The sequence below is a fragment of the Dasypus novemcinctus genome, chromosome 2, assembly GCF_030445035.2.
Source record: "Dasypus novemcinctus isolate mDasNov1 chromosome 2, mDasNov1.1.hap2, whole genome shotgun sequence".
NCBI lineage: Eukaryota > Metazoa > Chordata > Mammalia > Cingulata > Dasypodidae > Dasypus > Dasypus novemcinctus.
Window position 1 is genome coordinate 76,597,076 of NC_080674.1, and position 10,639 is coordinate 76,607,714.

Here is a 10,639-nt window from a genome sequence, read left to right on the forward strand (position 1 = left end):
TCACAGCCGCCATTACTGCTGCCGTCCTCGCATCCCTCGCAGCCGCCACCACCGCGGCGGCGGCCCTTGCCGTCTCTTCTGGCGCTGCCTCCGCCATCATCAACGCATCCACAGCAGCAGCCCTTGCCCTCGGCGACCAAAGCAACATCAACTACCTTCACCACCAAGCCTTATTCAACCTACAGCAGCAAATCGACCTGCTCGCCGCTGACGTTGCCGCCCTCTACGACATAGCCACCACCACCTGTGATGCCCGTTGGCCCCTCTCTAGCTTCTGCTTAACCCCCCACCCCGTCAACTCGTCGGTGACCGCCCGCCTTGCACTACGCCAATGGATGTTTTCCTCTTACAACACCTCCTTCCTCAACTACACCCACTCCCTCCAGCAACACATCCTCACCCTCGAATCCATCAAGCCCCCAACCCTCTCAGCTTCCCTCCTTAGAGACGTGCTCCAAAAATTCCTCTCCCTTTTCCAACCCTCCAGCCTCCTCCTCTACGCCTTCCTTTTCCTCCTTCTCCTCCTCCTCCTAGGTCTCGCCTGCTGTATCCGCAAGTCCGTTCGCCAGCACCGAGAGCGGCAAAGGCTCTTGGCCACAGCTGTCCTAGTCCTCTCCCAAAGCCATCCCCTTCCCGAGGAGGCCCGGCACGCCCAGGTGTGGCTCACGGAGGTGGCAGGAGGCGGCCATCGATAGGGCCCATCGTGGTCGCCTCGAGCTGCGGGTACGGGTTCTCTGCCCTCCGCATGGGGAATCGGGCATTTCAGCCGCCCTCCCCTCTGCTCACGCCCCCCTCGTGCCCCCACGCCCCCTGCCGGTAGCCCCTCCTCGTTCCTTTCTCTCCTATTTCCCCTCCTCTCACCCCCCTCATCTTTCCTCCCTACAAAATGTCAATCCCACAAAACCTGTGCGTTCTTATTTTCGAAAGAGGGAGCAATTGTCCCCTGCTCCCACCCTGCCTTTTGCTTCCTTACACTTTGCCCGCCTGTTCCTCGTAACCTCCCTGTATTATGGCCCTTCTCAGCAGCAGTTTGTGCTGCTGCCTCCCTCCGCCCCTCCTCCCAGCCACTGTTATCTTCCCCCTCCCAGCCGATCGCTGTTCTCCCCGCCTCATTTCAACCGCCCTCATCCCGTATCCGCCCCGGCACAACCTCGGAAACAACCCCCTCTGCCATCAATGGCTTACGTCATAAACCGCAGGTCCGCCCTTGCCTCTGCAGCCAATCCTCAGCTGCCCCGCGGACATGCCCCTCCCACAACCTCCCCGCCTCCATGACACTATAAAACCCCATGTACTTCCCGAATAAAATCAGACCTGCGCATAGACCTCGTCTCCGTGGTTTTTCCTCCATCGAACCGCGCGTCCCCCAAGCCTTGAGCCGCCCGCTGCCGCCCCGGTCAGGCCGTGGCGTAGGCCCGATCCCCGGCAGCGACTCGCCTGCAGTGACCCGCCTGCAGTGCCGCAGCGGAGGCCAACACAGCACTAAGTGGGAAAGCTATCATCAAAAGGGAAGGCAAGGTAGAAAAGGTGGAATGCCTATGTCACAACTTCTCACTACTTTTATCCTAGTAAATATTTACAGATTTTTAAAAATACCTTAATTTTTAAATCCATAATTTCAATTAAAAGAATATATTTATTTCATAAAATATTTCTTATAGCTTTTCTCAATTACAAATAGTGTCAATAGTAACTTACTTTACTTACATATAACTATAATGCCCAGCTCTTCCCTAAGTGATATGAGTATTAAAACCCAAGATACGCTATATCAGTATTCTCTTATTTAAAATCTACTGTAGAAATCCGAACCTATATTTTTGATGATGAAACATTTAGAAATAAAAAAACTGAAAACACCTAGTGTAAAAAACCACACCTTCTGTAGTCAATTTATCCAATTTATCTGTCAATGTCCAGGTCCTGGGCAGCAAAATATGCTGAATGTTGTAGCAACCGGAAATAGAACCTCAGGATAGAACACAAAAGAATTTAGGGCCCAGAATTTTGGATGGTTTGATACTGTATTAATTTGCATTAAAAGTGAAAGTAGCATGTATGAGGGCCAGCTATAATGAGAAAATACCAATAAAAATATTTCCTGCATTAGGATATGACTGGCAGAATTAACTTTTTGAAAAAGTTTTATACACAGATATTTGTATTAAATTTAGAGTCATATCAGAAGACTCTGATCATAATTGGCTTAATTTTCTATTTCCTTAACTACTGTAATTTCTACTTTTAAAATACTTTTAAAGTAAAAGATAATTTTTTTAACAGTCAAAAATTCTTGCTATTATAGTCTGCAACCTTTAAAATGATTGTTTCGCTTTTAGCACGGACAAAAGAAACACTTCAAAAACCTTGGTGCTGCGAAAAAGATGTAAAAAAAGTGCTATATCCTATTTTTGATGATAGTTCTCTAAATGGAGAAACATTTGGCTATGTTCATGTACGTAATTATATTTTGTTTCCAAATGAAAAACTTGCTTCCTTGGTAATATTCATAAATGAAGCAGAATTCTTTTTTCTCTTTTGTCTCAATATTTGAGGTAGTTACATTCATGTGTCAACTGGGCTAGGTAATGGTGTCCGTTTGTTTGGTCAAGCAAACACTGGCCTAATTATTACTGTGAGGATATTTTGTGGACTTAAATTATGAGTAAACTCATTACATAGATGGCTGATTACATCTACAATCAACTGAGATTACCTTCAGTAATCTGATTACCAGTTAGTTGAAGGCCTTAAAAAGAGAAGTGATGATTTTAGCAGTTAGAAGAGAGAATTTTCATCTCTACCTCAGAGAGCCAGTTTCTCCTGGAGAATTCACTGAAAACCTTCATCAGAGTTCCCAGCTTGCAGCATGCCCCACAGAATTTGGATTTGTGCATTCCCACAGTCATGGGAGACAATTTTATAAAATCTCATAATAGCTACAGATACCTTCTGTTAGTTCTGTACAAATTTGGTAGTTTCATTCCTGTAAGTGATGTGTGCAACATATCATAAACTTGTAACTAGCATGTGGTTCAGAATACACAATAGTAGTTTTTTTGGTTAATCTTAATTTTTCTTTCCTATTCATAATTTCAAACCTTTCATGGTATATACCAGGAATTTCATAAATTTGCTTTCAGTGGAATTCCTCTTTCTTTTTACTATGGTAGGTCACTAAACAGACCATTTTACTCTGTAAATGAAAATTTCTCTTCCTATAGAATAGGGATACTTACTTTAACTTGCAGTGGTTTCTTTTTTTTTTTTATAGGATATATTTGCATTCCTCTGAATGGTACTGATAAATGGCTCAGAAGAGAAACTCAATAAAATAAAAGAGTAATATTTATTCATGGTGCTCAATTATTTGCCTATCTTAAGAATACTAACTACTGCGTGTAATTCTGAATTTGACATGAGATGACAGAGAAGAGCCTGAGTCTACCTATGGAATATGTCAGTTTATTTTCAGTGCTTGAAGATACATTCAAGGATAACTGGTTTGGGGAAAATGTCATATAATTTTAAGTTAACCTGCATGCTGTTAAAGGTTTTATGTTTAAATTAAAAGGAAAGTTTTTTTGGAAAAAAAAATAAAAATGTCTAGAAATTTTCAACTTCTCCTCTTACTGTGTTTTGTTTGAAGCCCTTGTACAAAGTGTTTAAAGAGGTCATGATTTTGTCCTAAAAGGGTAAAAGAGTGTAAGATAATTTCCAAAGTTTGATACTATTATAAATTGAAAGACTCCTTTGTAAATGGAATGTATGAATGAAAAACGTATTCCTAGTTTTCTTTCATATCATCAACTCTTTAAAATAAAAAAGTGATGACAAATTTAGATATTTCTTCCTACCTGAAGATCTGAAGAGACAGAACTGCCTTGATCAGAGTCATGTGGCAATACTGGAAGTGAACATTTCTCCTCATCTGATGACATTCTGCACAAATACTGTAACACATAAGCAAACTTTAGTTTCTTCTCTATTTAAAGTAAAATACTTTCTAGATATAGTTAAATGCAACAGCATCCAAACCTGCAAACAATCTTCATGTGATATGTTAAAATCACATTGAGCACCTCAATCACTGGGCAAGAAAAAACAGTCAAAGACTCAAACTTCAACATTAGTCAGTTAATAATGTAGTTAAGGATCAAAGTATGTGAAAGGTCAAAGAAAAATGGAGGCTCTCAGAAAAATCCCCAGTGGGGCCAGTTGAGAATAACAGACTGTGATCACTGTTCTTAAGCAAAGTATGACAATCTGGGTGCTGCTGTGTAATTTCCTGTCAGATAAGTGAATCAAGGGAGAATGAACAATTTGTGCAAATATCTTGTTTAGGGGGCCCTTTCCTTCCCAAATAATACAAAAAGAGGTCTGCTTTGGATTTCAGCAAGGGTAAGGAATATACCTCACCAGAAGACCACAATCCTTGTTCTAGGAAAGACAGTAAGGTGGGACAGAATACCCTTGTTCTTTGCTGAAGCACTGGCTCAATATCACCTGCAAAGATCTGGCTATGAACAAAATCCATATCATCTGCCACCCTTCTTCCCAACCCCAAAACCACAGAGTAAACAATTGCTAATTAGGGGGCTAAGGATTGTTAGAACTACTGAGGGCTCCCACTGTCAGGCAGAGCTAAAAACAACTTTGGTAACTTATCTTGCATTTAAAAAGTATGGTAGATTGCTGGCTGCTCCATAACATCAAGTTTTCCTCTTCTTCCCATAAGTAATGGCTTTAGTTTTAATTTGATGCACAGCCTTCAGCTAAAGATGTGTTTCCCAGCCTCCTTTTTAGCTAGGAGTAGCATACCAGTGTAGGTTACATTCCTTAGGTCTATATTGGATGTTCGATAACTCAATGAAGTACTATAATTACCTGAATAAATATTCCACATTTATTAATTCATATTAAATAACAGAAAATGCTTAAATAACTAGCACTCAGTCCTTTGCAACTGGTAAGGTAGGAAAAAATTAACCCATTTGTATATAACAACTGAATGACTGTGTGTATATTTTTTCCTTAGGGATGTAGGTGTTGGTGCTGATATTAGTTTAAATGTTTGTTTAAATTAGGAAAAAATAATTTCTTAATTTCATACACCTACCTTTTAGGAATATTATTTTAAGAAAAGCAAGTTTATAAAAAAGGAACAGATTGACATATATGTGTAGAAAAATTGTTGAAAGCGTTATCCAAAAAAATAATGAAATACTTTTAGTAATAAGCAAATTATTTAAAAGACAAATAGTGACTATTCAAACTATTTCAACACCAGTTATGTGTAAGACACTGAAAAACTTAAGAAGAAGGTCCTTCTCCTCAAAGACTTAACAGTCTGTAGGGAGGGCCAGACATGATGAGAAATGTGCTTCTAGAACCTAAACCAACAAAGGTAACAAAGTAGGGAGGTGGGAGTAGTCATTTTTTATGGGTTGGGTTGTGGAGATGTGAAGAGGTAGGGAAGGAGTCAAAGTTTTTACAGAGAAGATAACCGAGGAGTTCAGACCTAAAAGACAAGCAGTTCCCATCCCGAAAGACGGATGAAAGATGTAGGCATTCTAGACTGTAGAGCAGCATAAGCAAAGACACCAAGGCAGGGACAGTGTGCTAGGAACAGCAAGTTGGTAAGGGTGACGCTAAGGATGCAAACAAAGCAGGGTTTGGCTAAGAGTAAAACAGGAGGCTAAGCAATAGCCAGATCATGGAAGGTCTCATGCTGTGGTAAAAAATGTGGTGTTTATGCCAGAGCTTTATTCAAGAGTAGCTATTATAAAGTTTTAAACTAATGATAACATGATCAGGCTTGCATTATAGAGTAATCGCTCTGGCAGCTTTGAGGATTGACTGGAGAGGGAAGATATTGAAGAGAGATCAACTGGGAGCCTACAACAGTAGTCCAGGAGATTAATGTTCTCTCTGACCATAATCCAAGAAATAAATGAGGACCTGAATCTAGAAAGCATCAGTGGGAAGGGAATGGAGGGTATGAATGAGCCAGCTGTATTATGGTAGTGAAAATGAGAAATCATGATTGTCTTAGTTTGCCAAAGGGCTGCTGATGCAAAGTACCAGAAATGGGTTGGCTTTTATAATGGAAATTTAGGGTAAAAACTTACAGTTCCAAGGACACTGAATGTCCAAATCAAGGCTTCATTAATGTCAGCTACTGTTGATTCTGGGGTCCTGCCATGGGGCCAAGATGGCTGCCGATCCTCTGCCTTCCCCTCTGGAATCTACCATCTCCCAGAACTCAGCTGGGGGCAACCAGGCATAGGGTTTGTGTTTCTTACTGGAACTTTCTCAGTCTCAGCTGCTTTGTTTTCTTCCCAAGTTCAGCTGTGGGCTATCAGGCATATGTCTCTTCAGTCTGGAGCTACTCTGGAGCTACTCTGTGGGCCCAGCCTCTGGAGGGAGGGGGGAGGGTTCTTTCTTTTTCTCTGTGCTTTGCTGGTTTCAGACTCTAGGACCTCTTCCGGCCCTCAGAGCTCCTGTTTTCCTGCTTTCTGTTTTCTTCTCTCTCACATGGTATGATCAGTATGGCAGAGCTCTCTTTTCCTGTGCTTGCTGTCTCCATTTATATCAGACCCAGCAAAGGCAGGGACTCAACCTGAGTCATACCTCACTGATGTAGTCCAAGAAAAGAATCTCACACCCACGGGAATGGATTAGTTCAAAAACATAATATTTTGGGGAAGTGGATGTGGCTCAAGCGATTGAGTTCCCGCCTATCACATGAGAGGTCCTGGTGCCTCCTAAAGAAGACAAGACAGAAAGCAAGCTCATGCCACAAGAACATGCAACAAAGACACACAAGAAGGAAAACATAATGAGAGATACAACAAAGCAGGGAGCAGAGGTGGCTCAAGTGATTAGGTGTCTCCTTCCCACATGGGAGGTCCCAGGTTAGGTTCTGGTGCCTCCAAAAAGAAGAAGAAACATACAATAAACAGACACAGCAAGCAAAAACAAGTGTGTGTGGGGGGGGAATAAAATAAATCTTAAAAAAAAAAAGACAAGTTTATGTTCAAAAACAAAACATAATCTTTCTGTTTTTGGGATTCATAACAGAACTTCACACTGTCACAATGATTGATTCTGGGGAAAAGGGAATTCTTCATGACTTCCTAATTTCTGGCTTAGGTGACTAAACAGGTGATAGAGCTAGTCACCAAGGCAGGAAATGAAGGAAGATGAGTGCGATGGGAGAAAGTGATGGATGTAGGATGACCGAATACCTGAAATTAACTTGTTTCTCTCCCTATTGCTAGGATACAAAGAAAAGAATTGTATGTAAATCAGAAGGTAATGAAATGCAACCCTCTCTTTGGGCCAAAATCCGCTTTTGGATGGTTAGGAATATCCTGTTGAAGCAATGAAGTATGAAAACCAGCTTCAACCAGTTGGCTGGACCTGCTCAGAAGCAGCCCCTTGCTGTCCTCAATTCAACTTGCTCAATTAACAGTAAAATTCCCACCCAGGGGTGGAGTTATCCGCCCCTTTCCTGATCATGCAATGTATGTGCAAGTGTGATTTCCTGAACATACTAATCATACAATTATATAACCAGCTATGTGTGTTCATCCATATGCATAAAAACTAATGCATAATCAAAGCAAATGCTAAGTAGTAACTTGGGTATTTAAACAAGAGTCAAACTGCAGCACAAGGAGTCGGGTCTGAGTCACTTTGGACTGGCCTTGGCTCCTTACCTCTGCAGACGTAATAAATGTGAGTTTGCCTAACTCTCGTGTTGACGTTTTCTTCATGCCATCTCTGGTTATCCATAAAGGCCCTGTTTTAAGGCCTAACAAAAGGATGAGTTCAAAACTAGATGTGTGGGATCTAAGGTACCTTTGAGCATTGGAGGCGAAGCTGTAAGCATGTGGTATGTGGCCACATCACGTATGTACTGAACAACTTCCAGGAGTGCCATTCGCAATGGCTACAAGGCAAATGCTGCTTCCTGGAGTTATGCTATGTGGGGACCCTGCATAAAAGGTATGTAAGTTGTAGATAAAGTTTGAGAAATCATCAATACAATGATTAATGAAACAAGGGAGTGGATAAAATCACCTAGGAAAATGAAGATGAGGAAGAGTTCCTAACCTGAGATCCAGACACCCAAATTGCATGTAATATTTTTAGTGTAAATGCCCATGTGCATTTTTCTAGGAAGAGGATCATCAGCTTTCAGTGTGTTCAAAGGGGATTAAAACATCAATTAAAGGAACACTACTGTGAGTGAGAAGAGGGATAAAGCCAGAACTGCTAACATTTAGAAGGGAATAAAAGAAAAAGAGCCAGCAAAAAAGACTGAATAGTCAGAACAGGAGAACTAGGAGAGAAGCACCACAAGTTTCAAAAAGGGAGTAGTCAGAGCAAGATGCCAAAGACTGGAATAGTCCCTTGAATCTGGAAATCAGAAGTTGCTGTGACATCTGTCTGAGCAATTTCAGTGCAAGTGGAACAGGTCTCAATTCACAGGGAACTGAAGAACAAATGAGAGGTAAGAAATTGAGGTAGAAAGGGCAGATAGAGGGAATAGTGCAAGAGTAGAATGGAAATATAGATCAGAACTAGATTATGAAGACCTTAAAAAGAAATAACTTGATTCAATGAGTTTTACTGTGTATAATATACTGTGTATATTCACACAAGATAAGTAAACTAAATCTCAGTGTGACAGTCTTTAGTTAAGCCAATTAGGAAGGATAAGATAAGCACATAGATTTGCAACAAGGAATGGCTGCTTTACTGACTTCAGAGTCAACACTGTGGTAATTTGGTTCCTTTATATTTTTATTTACTTCCTTTATGATCTGTTTGCAGGCAGTATGAGTGGGGGGTGGGGGGGTGGATTATTTAAAAAACAAATGGGCGGAAGAGTACGGTCAATCTTTAAGAAGAGTTTCTGAATATAGATATTGAAGACAAAAAACGATTGCACTTTTGGAAAATATGCTATAAGTCTTCCTATTTGTTGTGTTTTGCTTCCCACAAGGTACTACAGTTTATCTGAAACTCCATTTTCCTTACTGTTTCCAGATTCAGAAACAAAGGAGAAAAATGAATCCTGCTCAAATAGAAGGCAGATGCACACCACGCCACTAAATTTCCAAAATGGGCTAACCCAAGATATCAAAACCCACAAGTTTTGAGTGCATCTTTTGCCAGAGAAATCAAATTTCGTCTCGGTAATTATCTGGCTGATAAGAGTTCAGGTTTTGAAATGTAATCCCAAAGAGGCAGAGAAAAGGTGAATTAACGTGCAGGCTGGCAGTACCGTGATGTCCCCCGTGCCCTTTACGTGCCTGGAAGGGGGCGCCCCCAGAGAGGGGGGCGCGCAGTCCCTCCAACACGTCGGAAGGAAAAAGCAGTTGCAAGTAAGCAAAGGACTAGAAATTTTCTTCAATCACTTTCCCAACCCATCCCTGTTTTAAGCAAGGTCTTACTTAAAAACAATAAATTTTAGGCATGGTAATTCTCTCCCCAAGTTTTAAATTACCATGGCGACAGTAACCGCTAGACTTCCGGCACCCCTTACTCCAGCCCTCCCTTGCCCGAAGCCTTGAAGAGGGAAAAGTCGCGGGCCTCAAGCATCCCCAGAAGCACCTAAATCACCCGCGTCTCGGCGAAGACGCTCGCAGCCCTTCCGTGCCCGGGGAGCGGAAACCCGGCGAGGAGCATGAACTCCCCCTCCTCCACCTCAACCATAGACGCGGGGCCCGCCCGGGCGCCACTACCCACCGTCGCCGGCTCGCGACAGACCCCGCACTCGTCACCCGCGTCCTCTCACCGCGTCGCCGCTAAGCAAACCGCAAACACACCGGGCAGCTGGGCCGCAACCTGACAGTTTCAAACCGTAGAGAGGAATTAAGGACAGCCCTGTGCATTGGCCCCGAGCTTCAGCAACCTGTCGTTTGATTGGCCCCAGTGCCGAGGCGGGGCTGTGAACCTCGGAGGGAGAAGCCGGAATGAGGGTATTTAAGAAGAGGCCTGCCCCCAGCTTAGACCCGTCCTGGGGGCGGGGTCTTGGGGAGTCACGCTAAGCCCCGGGGACGCGGGCTGAGAGCCGCGCAAGCTCAGTTACGGTCTGCGGCTGTCGTCCAGGAGGCGGGTGTAGGTGGTTGCTGACCCCTATTTAAATCTACCAAGGTAGTTATGCTGCTGACGTTCACCAGTGCTTACAGCCTCGTTTGCGGTCCTCATACTTCAGTCTGCTAAAGACTAAAGATCACAAATCACCTGCAAGAGAGTCTTTTGGAGGTATTTTTGCTGACTCCCTTTGCTAATTCCTTCTATCTTGGGTAGGGCCAGGGAATCACTCCCAGTGATTTTGATGCAGAGACCTGCGGACCGTACTTTAAGAAGTTGCTGGATTAGGTTTTACTAATGACTGCAAACACGGCAGACTGCAAACCAGGCCCTTCTGGCAAAATGAGTAAACACCTTAGAATCAGATAATAAATCCTGTCTCTGTGCCACCTGCTTACAGTATTACTCTGGGTAATTGAACTCATGCAACAGGGTTGGAGGGAGATAAAATGATTAATAGACCTAAAATGCCTAACACGTAGACATATCACAAATATTAGTCTATCTTTCAAGTCCTATTGCCAGCGGC

General features: G+C 42.7%; 1 protein-coding gene across 8 annotated transcripts in view; it reads right to left on the reverse strand.

The window, feature by feature from the left end:
* Positions 1–10,035, reverse strand: part of POC5 (POC5 centriolar protein) — a 57,649-nt gene extending 47,614 nt beyond the window's left edge. For 3 of the 8 annotated variants that reach the window (XM_071208665.1, XM_071208664.1, XM_071208662.1), the window contains exons 1-3: positions 9,763–9,906; positions 6,132–6,767; positions 3,858–3,953 (exon numbers count right to left, since the gene is read on the reverse strand). In XM_071208665.1, the coding sequence (XP_071064766.1) occupies positions 3,858–3,941 (84 nt within the window). In that variant the 5' untranslated portion in view covers positions 3,942–3,953; positions 6,132–6,767; positions 9,763–9,906. Of the gene's footprint in view, positions 1–3,857; positions 3,954–6,131; positions 6,768–9,762 lie in introns of all 8 variants that reach the window. The other 5 variants (XM_004466542.5, XM_058275028.2, XM_004466545.5 and 2 more) reach the window with 3 other exon arrangements.
* Between the last annotated feature and the right edge of the window lie 604 nt (positions 10,036–10,639).